Source organism: Schistocerca cancellata, chromosome 2 (genome assembly GCF_023864275.1).
Source record: "Schistocerca cancellata isolate TAMUIC-IGC-003103 chromosome 2, iqSchCanc2.1, whole genome shotgun sequence".
NCBI classification, from domain to species: Eukaryota; Metazoa; Arthropoda; class Insecta; order Orthoptera; family Acrididae; genus Schistocerca; species Schistocerca cancellata.
This window is the reverse complement of record NC_064627.1, coordinates 267502322-267520247: the sequence shown is the minus strand read 5'-3', so window position 1 is coordinate 267520247 and position 17926 is coordinate 267502322. Positions and strand designations below refer to the sequence as shown.

At 46.3% G+C, this 17926-nt stretch overlaps 1 protein-coding gene across 1 annotated transcript in view; it reads left to right on the top strand.

The window, feature by feature from the left end:
- LOC126153150 (protein decapentaplegic-like) overlaps positions 1-17551 on the top strand; it is a 68648-nt gene extending 51097 nt beyond the window's left edge. Inside the window, exon 5 of the mRNA XM_049916050.1 lies at positions 17318-17551. Coding sequence (XP_049772007.1) covers positions 17318-17551 — 234 coding nt within the window. The remainder of the gene's footprint in view (positions 1-17317) is intronic.
- Positions 17552-17926: the final 375 nt, after the last annotated feature.

Below are 17926 nucleotides of genomic sequence, written 5' to 3'. Positions count from 1 at the left end.
GAATCGAAGGACTAAATTCTATTTGCTGCTTCAGTGAAGCTTAACTCATTATTAGAAGAAATTAAATTTTCATGGATATCCTTAAGTAAATTGTCTTCAGGAAAACTTGATAAGGAATGCTTTCCATATGTTAATGTGTATGAATCATTGTAATAGACAAATAACATTCTCGTTAATGGCAAATGTCCAGTTGCATGAAATGTAGTTGGCAATACACTAGGCATATCAAATAGTTCACATGATAAATCACAATGTATGTCATTCAAGATTAATCCACTATTATTCAGTTTTAGTGTAAAGGGTAGCTCAGGTGTGTCATAATGTTTACATGTAAATGTGTCATCAAGGGTGGAGTTAAATGAGAAAATTATACATTGACAACATCGTTTAAGAAATGGATGATAGAGGCATTGAAATTCTAGGGCAATCGCCTCTTGGGGATGATTCATAAACGATTCTTTCTCACAGCTCTGCTGTCTAAGAATACTGCCACTTCAAGGCAAATGAACTTAGACTAATTTTACAAATATGCAAATCGTTTTCATTTAGGGACACAAAATATCTTCGATCCTTGTTGATCAGTAGATAATCATTCAGTACATACTTTACATGGATACCTGCCTGTCTCCATTTCACAGGGTAAGTATAAATCTTATACATTTCCAAATTATGCTTTGCTCTAGCAATAGGTATAGAAACAATAACAGTTAATGCATCTTCAATCATTAAAGAGTGTGTAGTGATTAACTTATAGTAACCATATAAATTGTAACAGTTAATGGGGTAAATCATAGTATAGGTTACATCTAGTTTTCGTTCACTTGATATTAAGACCTGTAAAAATTGTCCTGGATGTAGTAGTGCGCTGCTCAAAAAATCATTTGAACTACTTACTAAGGCTGTTCTTAAGTTAAGGGCATCAATTCTAGCATTTGATAAACTATCAGTAATCCTTAGCAAAAGAGTGTTTAAATCTGAGTGCACTCACAGAATTTAATCCTTGGAATAGTTCTTGGATATCTGCGTTCGTTTCATTACGAATTACGTGGAAATGTGAGATAAATTGCTTTACAATCTGTTCAATGAAAACTGTATGGTTACTGACGGTTCTTCGCATATTATTTAATACGATAATTTCATTAGAGAGGTTAGTTGAATCTGTACTGGACTGTTGCTCAAGAGCTAATATTTTGCCATTAACTTCCAGTAGATTTTGGCTACTTTAAAATACCAAATACAGTACGAAGGATACTCCCTCCAAAATCAAACCAGGCACGTTTACGCCTAATTAAAGTTTTGTGTGGCAAAAGCTTTAAAAAACAGTACATCTCTTGTTCATAACTAGCAAATGAAGACTCTACCTGCCTTTTGGCTGTGATCCAGTTATTATATCAAGATGTACCCATTTCCAAAACCGTATCATTACCCTTAACAGAACGAATTAGATCAATTACTCCTTTGCAGAACTGAACCGTTACTGGATTTCACTCAAATTGTACTTGAGGGCAAGTTTTGCATTACTGTTGAAACTACCATGTCTGATCGTAGTTCAAACAAAACACCTGTTCTCTGTGGTACTATTACTACAGCATTAGTAGAATACGCTATCATAGCAAACATTAGAATAAAAATGAACATGGTTAATTAGTTCTAAATACTAGAGTTAACAATGAACATAAAATAAATGAGTTTCTTGTCCTAACCTGCGGAATAAAAGGTTTAGTTCACTTGTGCACTCGTGTAATAGCTTCAATACTAAATTTTCACAACACATTCACATAAGCACGTGGCTGAAATAAACACACGCATTGCACTCTCACACACTACACACGTTTACGCAGATTGTAGGGGTGTCTGGAACAGGATCGCTCGGAACATGGCGATGCCGCGGCCTCGACGTCTGGACTGCGACCTCGCGGTTCTCGCTTCCTGGGTTTGAGAACAGCAGGTCTGCCTCTCCGTCGGTCCTCGTCGTCTTGCGATACTACAGGAAAAGTACGCAAAAATGGTACTTCACACGATTGACATGAACTACAATCGAACGAAAGGGCAGCTGGAGCTTAAAAGTGACTGGCGACAACACCTCCAAGATTGGATATGGTCCTTTCCAGAACTTCCTAAACTTTTTGACTTGACTCTTCTTTAGCACCACGTTGCTCAGATACACAGTACCTCCAACTCCATACTGTGGCACTGCTGCTTGGCGGTCGTGTTGTCTTGCTTGCTGAAGAGAGGATTGATGATTTCGCTGTTTCACACCCCTCCATGCTTCCTCTAGCTTGCGTGTTAGATCCCTTACGTGTTCATTGCTGATTCCGGCAGTCGATCGTGCAAAGTCCAAGTGTGAATGCATCCTTCTTCCATAGACGATCTCATATGGACTTAGGCCAGTTAAGCTGTGCAGTTTGGCATTGTAACAACTTACCAAGTACGGTAAACAGACATCCCAATTGTCGTGTTTGCTGCTCACATAATGGCTAAGTACATCAAAACATTGTGGGGCTACGGGTTAAATAATCTATGATCTCTGCCGTTTACACGAGCCTGAAAACTATTTTTGCAGTCAGCGAAAAAGCGATGGGGAACATACTGATCACAATTCGCAATCTGCAAGTCCACATTACTCATTGTGCTCACTGAAAGAAAATGTTCCTACTTGCTATTTATTCAGCAGGATCAGGAAACTATTACTGTAAATAAAAGTTTAGGGTTTTAACTGATTGATACATTCAGTAAAAGTTCACACGCTCAATATATAATGTTTTCCCTATCTGAATCAGCACTATTAACATTTCAGAGACGACCTGTACAGAAAGTTCCAGGTAAAGTGATCCATCGCCCTGACTTGTAATCAACATAGTTAATTGCTCGCCTTAAAAGTTGAAAATAATCTCGCCACTTGCCACGCGGTTTCGTCAACATTGTGGTTGGCACACAATTACTTCCGTGAAATCTAAGCAACCCAGGAAAGTGTACAATCCACGTGAGCTGACATCGTACTTTTACTGAAAATGTGTTTGGGAGCTGCCAGGCTATGACGTCATCTGAGGCACAGCATACAAAAGCGTTTGATTGACGCCGACAGTTATATCTCGGTGCGAAGTCTCTCTTCTCTGTGCCTCTCTGACTGTATTTATTTATGTGCACAGCGGAACGCCGAAAGGAACATCTGCTGTCAACCACTCTAGGCACAGGTAGCAGCATCTAAATTGACCCTTTCTTGGACACGCATTAATTAATAACTCTGTCGTTTAACAATTTGTAAACGTCTTAATTTTCATACAATTAAAGTTCAGTTTGCTTTAGTTACTGAAAAAGTTCTAGCTCGACTGCATTTAAACTTTGATGGCTAGAATTGTTAGAAAGGTACCGACAATAGAACGTGACATCCGAACTGCCTCTTTAAGATTCCTTGTGATTATTGTTTCATCAATGTAATCGAGTGCTGTATTTAGAACTTAGTATAACAAATACAAATGATACTTAATCTATTATGAATAAGGATGTTTTCATCCCAAATTTGGTATTTAGTAAATAACTTGAAAACTAATAGAGGTAGCTTAATGGAGTCACGTAGTTAATGTTTCTATATCAGAATGAGGCTACGTACGAATTTTCATCTTTGAGTTTAATATTTTGCGCCTTCACCTTATGTAAAAACGCCAATTTTGACCAAAACATTGCCCGATCGTGTTGAGATTTCTAACTGTTGATTGTGACACATTTGCACATTCTGAACAATTTTTAGCTTTCCAGCCTCATTATTTAGCGCCTATTAATGTTTTGTTAAAACAAATATATTAAGCAAAACATATTCATTTGATCATTCTGAGACTTCACAATGTTAACATTAGTACACTGAAGCATGCACTTACAAAGTTTTGAAAAGTTACTTTAATTTTTATTTCGCCCTCAGATTATGGTGCAATCCTTTGTATTCTAAACACAGGCACGTTATAATGATGTGGCGCTCGTAGTAGTGAATTGGAGTAAGTCCTGGCACACTCGCTCGCCTCTGTATCTCACACAGTGACACAGTGCTTATTTCGCCACATGCTATATCGATCATCTATCACATTACTTTTCGCATTAATGTATGTTAATTGCAAGGTTACTACAATCACACCAGAACAAACACAGCAGCTTGGCTCCATATGGCACACAGCTCGCTTCCCACATCATCTTCCATGTTAATGAAATTTCTAGGGTTGTGAGCTGCTTGCTAACTACCGGCGAAAGAGAAGTTTTACCCTCCATTTGTATTTGTTGATATATGGCTATCTAATGTCAAAATCAATGGTATGTGAATCTAACAGCCATAAATGATGGATACAAAAAAAACAAATTCATTTATGAACTGTACTTCTTTCCTCTCAAAGAAACCCAACATTGTTAGCTTATGTAGGAAAAATCGAACTCCAACAAAATTTCACGAGTTATTCATTCACATTTTCTGAGTATTTTAGTACAAGGGATACATGGTCTGCAGCGGGTCATTACCGAATAATAATAGAACAGTGATCTTCTAGGTTTATTGCCCCAGTTACCTTTGCTGCAGTGTAAATACCTTAATAGTGATAAAAGCTGTAATAAGCTATTGCCCGGAAGTAAAACACGTGTACAGATGCAAAAATACTGTGATTAGGTTGCTGCCTGTGTAGGAACAGCTTAAGATTGTGCCACTGCTCCACTGTATTCAGTGAAGGCAAACGCAAGATGGATATCGGCCAGCTCTTCTTCATTAAACCAATCCTTACTGCTGTATATCATTGTTAAAGTAGAACATCCTCATCCCATCCCCATCGACACGCAAGTCGCCAGAGTGGCATCAACTCAATACGAGGTGCATTCAAGTTCTAAGGCCTCCGATTTTTTTTCTAATTAACTACTCACCCGAAATCGATGAAACTGCCGTTACTTCTCGACGTAATCGCCCTGCAGACGTACACATTTTTCACAACGTTGACGCCATGATTCCATGGCAGCGGCGAAGGCTTCTTTAGAGGCTGTTTTGACCACTGGAAAATCGCTGAGGCAATAGCAACATGGCTGGTGAACGTGCGGCCACGGAGAGTGTTTTTCATTGTTGGAAAAAGCCAAAAGTCACTAGGCGCCAGGTCAGGTGAGTAGGGAGCATGAGGAATCACTTCAAAGTTATCACGAAGAAACTGTTGCGTAACGTTAGCTCGATGTGCGGGTGCGTTGTCTCGGTGAAACAGCACACGCGCAGCCCTTCCCGGACGTTTTTGTTGCAGTGCAGGAAGGAATTTGTTCTTCAAAACATTTTCGTAGGATGCACCTGTTACCGTAGTGCCCTTTGGAACGCAATGGGTAAGGATTACGCTCTCGCTGTCCCAGAACATGGACACCATCATTTTTTCAGCACTGGCGGTTACCCGAAATTTTTTTGGTGGCGATGAATCTGTGTGCTTCCATTGAGCTGACTGGCGCTTTGTTTCTGGATTGAAAAATGGCATCCACGTCTCATCCATTGTCACACAAGAAAGTCCCATTCATGCTGTCGTTGCGCGTCAACATTGCTTGGCAACATGCCACACGGGCAGCCATGTGGTCGTCTGTCAGCATTCGTGGCACCCACCTGGATGACACTTTTCGCATTTTCAGGTCGTCATGCAGGATTGCGTGCACAGAACCCACAGAAATGCCAACTCTGGAGGCGATCTGTTCAACAGTCATTCGGCGAACCCCCAAAACAATTCTCTCCACTTTCTCGATCGTGTCGTCAGACCGGCTTGTGCGAGCCTAAGGTTGTTTCGGTTTGTTGTCACACGATGTTCTGCCTTCATTAAACTGTCGCACCCACGAATGCACTTTCGACACATCCATAACTCCATCACCACATGTCTCCTTCAACTGTCGATGAATTTCAATTGGTTTCACAGCACGCAGATTCAGAAAACGAATGATTGCACGCTGTTCAAGTAAGGAAAACGTCGCCATTTTAAGTAATTAAAACAGTTCTCATTCTCTCCACTGGCGATAAAATTCCATCTGCCGTACGGTGCTGCCACCTCTGGCACGTATTGACAATGAACGCGGCCTCATTTTAAAACAATGTGCATGTTTCTATCTCTTTCCAGTCCGGAGAAAAAAAATCGGAGGCCTTAGAACTTGAATGCACCTCGTACTTGCACCTGGCGTCCGGTCTATCCGTCGGGAGGCCCTAGCCACACGACATTTCATTTCATTCATTTCACTGCCTGAGAAAACAAACCCTACACAGAACAGTACAGAATGCAAGGTTAAGGATGAAGACAAACGCGACATTACTGTTGTCAAGAGTTACGAAAGTGGTAAGTGAGTGGAACATGTTTGTTTCGAAGCAAGACACGCAACGACTACCGCCGACATTTGTACTGCTGTGCAGATATCGTCAATCAATACACGTACAAAGACAAACATGAGTAAGAAATAACACTACATGTAATTACTCTGCAGTGAGCCACTGGTGACCTGAGGTTGATAATCTCAAGGTCGTTCGTGTGTGCCTGGATGTAACAAGCTAACATTTCATGTGGAAGTTGCAGGTAGAATTATATACATCACGCACACGTACAAAAGTTCTGTTTGCTACTGCGTCTTCTATAGTTGATCCCTTTCGCAGAGTGTCTCGCACGGTCGTGTTTCCATTGATGATTCAGCTCCGGCTGTCTGCTACAGGAATGTGCAGGTCTACTATCCCGGTAATGTATATGTAATTTTTTTTAAGGAATGTCAAAAATCTATTCCAAATTGCGATGTTTGTAGCAACACTCAATAACAGTGCTGATGCTATCACAATTATGTCCTCCTACATACTTCCAAGTCAATGACAGTAAGCTCTTGTCTCGCCGTACGGAGTATAGCACTACCAACAAAATTACGAAGGTTATTCAGGTGTAGTTTCTGACTACACAATTTTAGCTCGAGTGACTCCGTAATATAATGTTGTGAAACATGACAAATCCTGCTACTGCATAGCCTATTGCATCGTGATCATCACCTAAGGCGAGATCGTTCACACGAAGTCTTGTTTTCTCACCATTCCTTCGTTGGTCGTAACATGGCCTAATATGGTAGCATTGCCTTTCCTGGCCTTTGATTGGCCCGAACTAAGAGAAAAAAATGCCATTGCTCGTTCGATTATATATATATATACTGCGCGATCAAAAGAATCCGGACACCTTACTGAAAATGACTTACAAGTTAGTGGCGCCCTCCACGGGTAATGCTGTAATTCAATATGGTGTTGGCCCACCCTTAGCCTTGACGACAGCTTCCACTTTCGCAGGCATATGTTCAGTCAGGTGCTGGAAGGTTTCTTGGGGAATGGCAGCCCATTCTTCACGGAGTGCTGCACTGTGGAGACGTACCGATGTCCGTTGATGAGGTCTGGCACGAAGTCGCCGTTCCAAAACACCCCAAAGATGTTCTATAGGATTCAGGTCAGGACTCCGTGCAGGCCAGCCCATTATAGGGATGTTATTGTCGTGTAGCCACTCCGCTGCAGGTCGTGCATTATGAATAGGTGCTCGATCGCGTTGAAAGATGCAATCGCCATCCCCGAATTACTCTTCAATAGTGCTTAGCAAGAAGGTGCTTAAAACATCAATGTAGGCCTGTGCTGTGATAGTGCCACGCAAAACAACAAGGGGTGGAAGCCCCCTCCATGAAAAACATGACCACACCATAACACGACCGCCTTCGAATGTTACTGTTGGCACTACACACGCTGTCAGATGCATTCACCGGGCATTCCTCATACCCACATGGTACTATCGGATCGCCACATTGTGATTCGTCACTCCACACAACGCTTTTCCACTGAGGCGTCGTTTGGCATTTACCGGCGTGATGTGGCTTATTAGCAGCCGCTCGATCATGAAATCCAAGTTTTCTCACCTCCCTCCTAACTTCATAGTACTTGCTGTGGATCCTAATGCAGTTTGGAATTCCTGTGTGATGGTTTGGAAAGATGTCTGCCTATTACACGTTACAGCCCTTTTCAACTGATGGTGGTCTCTATCAGTCAACAGACGAGGTCAGCCGGTACTCTTTTGTGTTTTACGTGTTCCTTTACGTTTCCGCTTCACTATCACAACGGAAACAGTGGATCTAGAGATGTTTAGAAGTGTGGAAAGCTCGCTTACAGACGTATGACACAAGTGACACCCAATCACCTGACCACGTTCGAAGTCCGTGAGTTCCGCGGAGCGCCCCATTCTGCTCTCTCACGATGTCTAATGACTACTGACATCGCTGATATGGCGTACCTCGCAGTATGTGGCAGTACAATGCACGTAATATGAAAAACGTATACTTTTGATTACATACGCCTTTGAACTTCGCTCAAGTTGCAATGGAATTGTTTTTCTCTTTGTTCGAGCCAATCAAAGGGCAGGAAAGGCAATGCTGCCATATAAGGCATGTTACGACCACCAAAGGAGAGGTGAGAAAACACGACTTCACGTGAACAACCTCGCCTTAGGTGATGATCACGATGCAATAGGCTATGCAGTAGTAGGAATTGTCACGTTACACAACATTATATTACGGGGCCACTCGTGCTAAAATAGTGTAGTCAGAAAGTACATGTGAATAACCTTCGAAATTTTTTTGGTGTAGTTATGCTCCGTTCGGCGAGACAAGAGCTCTGACGGCTACCAGCTCACTTGGACGTGGAAGTGCAGTTGGCCAGCTACTGGCTCGGGGGTGGGGGGGGGGGTGGGGGGAGAGGGGTAAAGGACCTTTCCCTCCCACCCTTCGGCAGCGTGGGAAACAGGTCTACAAAGCCTAACAATGCCGCATGAATCATTGCAGCATTCTTGCTGGCAGCATTGCACTGAGTGATGAGTTGCTTGATACTCGTAATTTTTTTCCTCATGTGCTGGAGGTATTTGTCTTCTTACACAAACACACACAAATAGATTTTCGATTTTAACAAGGTACAGCAAAACGCACAAATGTTACGTGTAAGAAATCGGATAAGACGTCATATTTATTTTTGTGCAGAAGAACGGGAACTCCGAGATCATAATCATCTTAATGATCTTCTCTATCCATAGCCACACAGGCTTCCGTATCTTCACTGCTCCTGTCCTCATCGCCTGATAAAGAAATTACAAAATTTTGTTGGATTCTACTCTTCTGTCTTCTTCTAAATTCAACTTTGTAATACACAAATGGTTCATTACATTCCTCTAATTTTGTAGCGTTATTCGTGTGATGGCTTCATTTACAAACTTCTCTGTATCTCGCTACGTAAAGGTTGTATTTCGCTCTGCGACATCTTTTCTTTGGGCCCAGATAAGTTTGATGGTACTTTAATGGCAGCAGTACGATGGAAGAAATATAGCTTTGTAGCTGTTGTACTCTACTAACGTATAGCACACAGCATCTTCTGTGGCTTATATCGTTTCACTAATTGCAGCAGTTCCACTTTTCTTATATTCTGTTCAAAGCCTATTTTATTATCTTTGAACCAATTACTGTCATCTCTCCTTACAGCAGCCAATGGTGCCTTACTTAACTTTACAAAATGATACAGCACGTTGTCCATAACAAAAAACAATTTTTGGTAGCCTACGTTCGTTTCTTCATGCAAATCGAGTTTTATTTTGAGTGAAACATCATCATAGCATAGGCCACGAAACCGTTCAGAGCCAGCATGAACAATTAGTCGTCCTCTTTTACCAGTTGGCACGCTCATAGTCCTATGGTGCGTGTCGTCTGCCCTCCCTACGGATCGTGCGTGACGCAGGTACGTCCATGTTTCGTGAATCCATATTACATTGACCTGATTCGCTGCTAGTATCTCATGCAGGAAACGACATCTCCACGCCATAATGTCTCTGCATTCCTTTAGCATCATTCTTCCTGTGTATTATTTCCACCCGAACCCAATTCCTTTAAAGTAATGGAGAGCCTTGTCATTCTGTCTGTGAACGAACCACTAACCGATTGTTACGCCCTCGACTTTTTAAGTGTCAGGTATTCCTTCATGCTGTAGGATGCGAATACGTATTGTCTGACAGCACTTTTCAATGTTGCCTGTTTGTCACACAACACGATGTCTTCCATGACTTTCCAGGCATCACAATAACAAGGCTCCCAGCTGAATTGGTAGCCTCAATATCATTTGTGACACTCTTCACTGTCGCTGTAGAGTTGCTCAATGCTTCTGATATTCTGTCAATCTGTCAATCACTTTACGCACTGATATCAGAGTCTCACCATTCTCCCTTTCAAAGTAAAACGCAGTCTGTACATAAATAAGCGTACACACACAACACACGGCACACACACGGCACACACACGGCACACACACGGCACACACACGGCACACACACGGCACACACACGGCACACACACGGCACACACACGGAGACGCAGAGAGAGATGCAGGGGCAGGGGCAGGGGCAGGGGCAGAATTAGTGGAATGCACACGTGCACACAGAATCCTGAACGATGCCTTTTCCACCACTGACAAGCAAGGGTCACCTTCACCGAGCAATTCGACAACACTGAGTGTTGCCATGGTAACGTAAATAAAATCCGTGATCTGATTGGCCAAGCACGTGCGACAAGGCCACTTCAACTGTCAGAGCTCTTCTCCCGCCATTCTGCAGATCCCAAAAATGGGAGAAGTGGGTAATTCTTAATCTCTCAACAGGCTGAAGCGTCCATTTCGACTAGAATACTGCTTCCCTCCCCCTCCCCTCCCCTCCCCTCCCCTCTCCCCCCTCCCCACCCCTCCATTCTACCTCTTCCTACATCCCCTCCCCCTACCCCACCCCTACTTTCCCTCCCCTCCCCTACCTCTACTTCCCCTCCCCCCAGGGGGTCCACAACTCTTTTGTGGATATGTGCGTGGCGAGCACGGGGCCCTGAACTATTGCAGCCTTCTTTCTCTCCAGGGCTGCATTTCCTTCCCCTTCGCCGGCCGTGGTGGCCAAGCGGTTAAAGGCGCTGCAGTCTGGAACCGCGCGACCGCTACGGTCGCAGGTTCGAATCCTGCCTCGGGCCTGGAAGTGTGTGATGTCCTTAGGTTAGTTAGGTTTAAGTAGTTCTAAGTTCTAGGGGACTAATGACCTTAGAAGTTGAGTCCCATAGTGCTCAGAGCCATTTGATCCATTTGCACCTTCCCCTTCCCCTCCTTTCCCCTTTCCCGTCGCCCTCTCCTCTCCCTGTCTTGGTGTCCTTGCTTATGTTGGCCCCCGCTATCCTCCTGGTTCTGTTGGTTTTACAATCCGGCTTTGTTGCGTAATCATCTCCTCCTTTTGGCATTCCTTGGTCCCCCTCTGGGGTTTGACTTCCATTACAAAATTTCTCCTCCGTAGTGTGAGCCATTTGGGGAAGAGCACCTTCCCTAGTGTCTCCGACGTGCGCCCTCCTAGTACATTCCACCTTTTCTTTCACGTCATTGTCTGATGCTAGGGTGCGTAGCCAGCACGGTAGCCAGCCCATGTGGTGGGGTCGCTATGTACCCTTTTGGTTGAGCCCCCTGAACACACAGGGATCACACTTCTGATACCTGAGCTGTGACCTCCTCATGCATGCCTTGGAGTGGTTGCTCGTCATCCTGGAGCATCGGAACTCCCGGCAATGGCTGCCGTGCCAGACGGCCCTTGCTGTGGCTGGGTGGCGCCTGTGAGGAGAGCCCCTGATTGGAGTGTGTGGTATCAGGGCGGACGCGATGCAAATGAAACGCATGCGGGTCCAGAACTCTGGCCATTCTTCTGCGGCCATCTCTCTGTGTGGAACTGATTCTTCAAGTGCTTCTTCTCTTGCCCCTTCGGCCTTCTCTTCCATGGCTACCCCCTGGGAGGAGGGTCAGGCCCGTCGACTAGGGGCGAAACCTTTCCCCCGTTATCTAGTTTGCACCAGGACTGATGGAGATACTTTCACCAATACCAAACCTTTATTCTTTGTGGAACACATTGAAGACAAGTTTGGCGAAGTGGACTCCCTGAGCAAGATGCAGTCAGGTTCGTTGCTGATCAAAACTGCTTCAGCTGCCCAATCTGCAGCCCTTCATGCCTGTACCCATCTTGGCACAATTCCTGTGTCCATTACCCCCCACCAGTCTCTAAATATGGTACAAGGTGTGATTTTTCACAGGGACCTCATCCTTCAAACTGATGAGGAACTTCGGGACAATCTCTGACGGCGGGGTGTTCACTTTGTTTGGCGTGTCCAGAAGGGTCCTAAAGAATATCGCATTGATACTGGTGCCTTTATCCTGGCCTTTGAAAGGGATACCCTCCCTGAGAAAGTTAAGATTATGGTTTATCGATGTGATGTGAAGCTGTACATCCCACCTCCTATGAGGTGTTTTAAGTGCTTGCGTTTTGGTCACAGGCCCCTCTCTGTGGTGACTGTGGACGTCCACTCCATGAGGGGAGTTCCTGTGTTCCCCCTCCTGTGTGTGTAAATTGTTATGGTAGTCATTCTCCACGTTCACCAGATTGCCCAGTAAATAAGAAGGAAAAGAAGAGTATAAGTCCCTCGATCGTTTAACGTACACAGAGGCCCGTAAGAAATATACACGTCTTCACCCTGTGTCCATGACATCTAGTTATGCCTTGGTTACATCTTCACCCCTTCCTCCCCCTTCCTTACCCTCATCCCGGACCCCTCTCCTCCCCCCCTCCCCTGCGGCTCCCACACCTTCTCCTCTGGGCGCTGCTCCCCTTCCCCAGCCAGAGAAGTGTCCCACTCCTTCGGCGTCTGCCGGTCAAGGGCGCCTCTCCCGGGATGCCCCTTCCCGGCACCTTCCAGGCCAAAGGTCTGCTGCCGCGCGACGACTGCGAGAGCCGCGGTCTGTCGGCCCCAAGGTCGCCTGGTCTCTTTCTGTTCCTGATCTTGCTGCAGCTGGCTCCTTTATGCCACACAGCCCTCCTCGATCTCAGCCTGAAAAGAAGAAGAAACATAAGTCCCGGGACAAAGAGCCCCTTGTGTCACCAGAGGTCCCTTCCCCGACTTCACAACCGGATGCTGACCTGTCGTTCATGGATGTCGCCCCCTCCTTGTCGGTGGCGGGTGGGGATCCGGCGGTATGACTGGCTTTAGCGTGTTCAGCCCCCAATTAACTCATCGTTCTGTGGTTCTGCAATGGAATTGTAATGGATACTATCGTCACCTTCCGGAATTGAAATCCCTTCTTTTGTGTTACTCTGCAGCTTGTGTGGTTCTCCAGGAATCTCGTTTTACTGATTCTCACTCACAGACCCTCCGTGGGTTCCGTGTTTTCTGTCGAAATCGGGTCGGACCCCTGTGGGCTTCTGATGGTGTTTGTACGTTGGTCCGTACAGACATTGCTAGCACGTGGATTCCTTTTCAAACTACATTGGAAGCGGTTGCTGTTAGGGTCCACCTAGACTCTGCGGTCACAGTTTGCAATCTTTATCTCCCTCCTGACAGGACTCTTACACCTGCTGCCTTAACTGCCCTTCTTCAGCAACTTCCTCCTCCCATCCTCCTCCTTGGTGATTTTAATGCTCATCATCCTTTGTGGGGCAGTGCCTTTCCATCTAGACGAGGTCTTCTTATAGACCAGTTTATTGCAGACCACGACTTGTGCCTTCTTAATGATGGCTCCCCTACTCATTTCAGTGCTGGTCGTGGTATCTTTTCTGCCATTGATCTTTCTCTTTCATCTCCCTCTCTCCTCCCTTCATTACACTGGTCGCCACACGACGACCTTTGTGATAGTGACCATTTCCCATTGATTACCTCGCTCCCTTCCCACTCCCCGATGGACAGGTTACCTCGTTGGTCTTTCCAACGCGCCGATTGGCCTCTATACACTGCACAGGTCGTGTTTTCTCCCTCTTTGTCGGGTTGTATTGATGACGTCCTACGTGACATGTCTGACGCGATTGTCCGCGCTGCTAACCTTGCTGTCCCGCGCTCATCTGGATCATTTCGTCGCCGGCAAGTCCCATGGTGGAGTACGGCCATTGCCATTGCCATCCATGATCGCCGTCGAGCTTTGCAACACTTTAAGAGGCACCCATCCGTAGCCAGCCTTACTACCTTTAAACGCCTCTGTGCTAAAGCCCGTTATTTAATCAAACAGAGCAAGCGGATATGTGGGGAACAATTCGTTTCTTCCCTTGGTTCTACTGTCCCTCTGTCACGGGTATGGGCTACACTTCGCTCTCTCCAAGGTTGCCACCCCCTGGGCCAGTCCACCCTCCCAGGCCTTCACCTCCCAGATGGCCTTTGTACGGACCCATTAGTTCTTGCAGTACATCTTGCGACCCATTTTGCAGTGGCCTCAGCATCAGCCTTCTATCCAGCTGCTTTCCTTCACCTGAAACAGCGGGCTGAAGCTTCCACCTTATGTTTTACCCCTTGTGAGTCAGAATCTTACAACAAACCTTTTACTGAATGGGAATTTCTTTCTGCACTTTCTTCTTCTCATGATACAGCCCCCGGCCCAGATTCCATTCATCTGCTTCAACATCTCAGTGCTCCACAACGGCAACATCTTCTTCAGGTGTTTAACCGTATCTGGCTCCAGGGTGACTTCCCTTCTCAGTGGAGGGATAGCATCGTGGTTCCTGTCCTTAAGCCTGGTAAGAACCCCCTATCTGTTGACAGCTATCGTCCAATTAGTTTGACCAATGTTATTTGTAAGTTACTTGAACGGATGGTAGCCCGTCGGCTCAATTGGGTCCTCGAATCTCGGGATCTATTGTCCCCTTACCAGTGTGGCTTTCGAGAGGGACGGTCTCCAATCGATCATTTACTTCGCTTGGAATCCGCAGTTCGGCAGGCTTTTTCCCAGCGCCACCATTTGGTTGCAGTGTTTTTTGACCTTCGCAAGGCCTACAACACGGCCTGGCGCCATCACATCTTACTTACCCTTCATCAGTGGGGTCTTCGGGGCCCACTCCCGATTTTTATCCGCCAGTTCCTGTTCCATCGGTCATTCAGAGTTCGAGTTGGTACTGTTTTTAGTTCTCCACAGACCCAGGAGACGGGCATCCCACAGGGTTCTGTCTTGAGTGTCCTTCTTTTCCTCATTGCTATCGATGGACTTGTGGCCTCTGTCGGTCCTTTGGTCGCCCCTGTCCTGTATGTGGATGATTTCTGCATTTGGGTGAGTTCCTCTTCGATGGCATCTGCAGAGCGGCAGCTCCAGGGAGCTATATGGCGTGCCTCTGCATGGACCCTCTCACATGGGTTCCAATTCCCTCCTCTAAAATCACGGCTGGTCCACTTCTGTCGCCGTACTACGATCCACCCTGATCCAGAGCTCTATCTCGATGCCCACCAATTGCCTGTGGTCCCACAGTTTCGATTCCTGAGTCTTCTTTTTGACAACAAGCTCACTTGGCTGCCCCATATCAGATATCTGAAGGTAGGATGTTTCCGTAAACTCAATGTCCTTCGCTTCCTTGCCAACTCCTCTTGGGGTGCGGACTTTCCCTCCTTCTCCATCTTTATCGTGCTCTAGTTCTGTCTCGCTTGGACTATGGTTGTCAAGTTTATGGCTCAGTTGCTCCTTCCACACTGCACGTACTGGATCCAGTCCACCATCGTGGTATCTGTTTGGCCACCAGTGCCTTCCCTACTAGCCCTGTTGATAGTCTCCTGGTTGAAGCTGGGATCCCCCCCCCTTTCTGTTCGGCGGTCCCAGCTTCTGGTGTCTTATGCACTCACTATCCGTTCCTCTCGGACTCATCCTTCCTATTCTATCCTGTTCCCAGACCATGGACGTCGCCCACCCGACTCCCGCCCTCGGGCGGGGTTACCGGTTGGGCTCCGCCTTGCATCTCTTTGCCGTGATTTTCAGCTTCCTTCTTTGTCCTGCCTTCCTCGCTCCCTCCCCTCCACCCCCCCCCCCTTGGTTAGTTCCTCGGCCTCGCATTTGGATGGATCTCCGCCGAGGTCCAAAAGATTCCATCCCCCGGTGGTGTTCCGTTCCTTTTTCCGCTAAATTTTATGGGAGTTTTGGGATGCTGTTGTTTTTTACACTGATGGCTCTAAATCTGCTGATCATGTGGGGTATGCCTTCATATCCTCTGTCGGAACGGAAAATCATCTGCTGCCACCTACATGTGGGGTGTCTACTGTGGAATTGATGGCAATTTTCCAGGCCTTACCTTTATTAAACAGTCCCAACATAACCGCGTTTTGTTATGTACAGACTCGATGAGTGGTCTTCTTGCTATTGACCGGTGTTTTTCGCCATCCCTTGGTCTCTGCCATCCATGACCATCTCGCTGATATTCACCGTGCTGCTTGTTGCATTGACTTCCTTTGGGTCCTTGGCCATGTGGGTATCCCGGGTAATGAGCTCGCTGATCGTTTGACTGGGGGAGCAGTCACTTACCCCCCGTTTTCTGTAACCCCTCCTGCAGCGGATTTACGGCTTCACATCAAATCCCACTTCGCACAGTCATGGGCCAATTCTTGGGAGGCTACTCCCCTGTCTCATAAACTTCGTGCGATTAAGGTGACACCAGGCCCATGGCGTTCTTCCTTTCGCCTCTCTCGAAAGGACTCGACCACACTGTGTCGTCTCCGCATTGGCCATAGCAGGCTGACCCATGGTTTTCTTTTGCGTGATGAGCCACCCCCACTTTGTGGTTGTGGAGCCTTCCAGTTGGTAGCCCACATTTTGGTTGAATGCCCCCTTCTTTTGGCTCTGCGTGCTAAGTACAGACTCCCCCACACTTTACCTTTGATGTTAGCTGACGATTCCCGGATGGTCTCTCTGGTTCTCGGTTTCCTCCGGGAAAGTGGATTTTACTCTCAGTTTTAAGGTTTTTAATCTCTCTCTGGTATTGGGGCAGGGCGGTGAATGTTGGGGTGTCTCCCACTGTAAGCAGTGTTCGGAGATTCCCGATTCACCTCCCTGACCGAAATCCTCTTTTCTTCCCCTTTTACTCTGTTTTTACCCTTTTTTTTTTAAGGCTTGGTTAGTCTCCTTTTCCCATACGTACTTTCTACATTCTAGCGGTTGTACCTTTTAAGTCACAGGTGGTCTTGCCTATGCTGCTTCAGCATAGCGTTGGGTTCGTTCTCTTGCTGACTTCCCTCGTTTTGTTTTTACCATTGACAACATGACTGCCCCTTTACGTTTTTAGCCTTTTCCCTTTTATTGTTCTGACTTTCCTGAGATGTCACATTAGCGGAATGGACCACATGTGAAACAAGGGACTGATGACCTTGCTGTTTGGTCCTTTAAACCTCAACCAACCAACCAATCTACTTCCCCTCTCCTCTCCTCCCCCCGACCACTCTATTCTCAATAGACCCATTTGACTTCGCGAGTGAGGTGTGTGTGCTTGGTGAGTTATAGGCGTTCCAGTGCGCGGGTCGGTGCTCGTGGCCGCTGCCGGAGCACCTGTCGCCCACCAAGCACGCGCTGGTGCAGGCGCTGCTGCACACGTTCCGGCCAGGGCTGGCCCCGCGCGCCTGCTGCGTGCCCACGCGCCTCCTGCCCATCTCCGTGCTCTACATGGAGCCCACTGGCGTCGTCACCTACCACTACAGCTACCACGACATGGTAGTCGCAGAGTGTGGCTGCCGCTGAGACGCATCACATGCTTCGATTTGATTGTTACAGACTGCAGCTCTTGGCAAACTGCACAACCTGCCACTGCTTCTTCGACGACACGGTATGACGAACTGCTTTACTCACTGATCCAACTGTCAAGATGTTATCAACTGACGACAGCTTGCCACGGAACCTCTTCACAAGATGGTCATCACAGACTGCAGCTGCCACTTAACCTGATTTCTGACTGCAAGAGCATCGTGTATGGTCGACACAAGGCTGAGGATGCCTGTAAAATAACTGTCGTCACAGACTCAGTACAGTGCTGAAATATATCCCTTAGCGTGACACAGTTGTCACAGACTGCAGCTGCATCACTATCTGCTATTTAATAAAAATTAAAAAGTACAG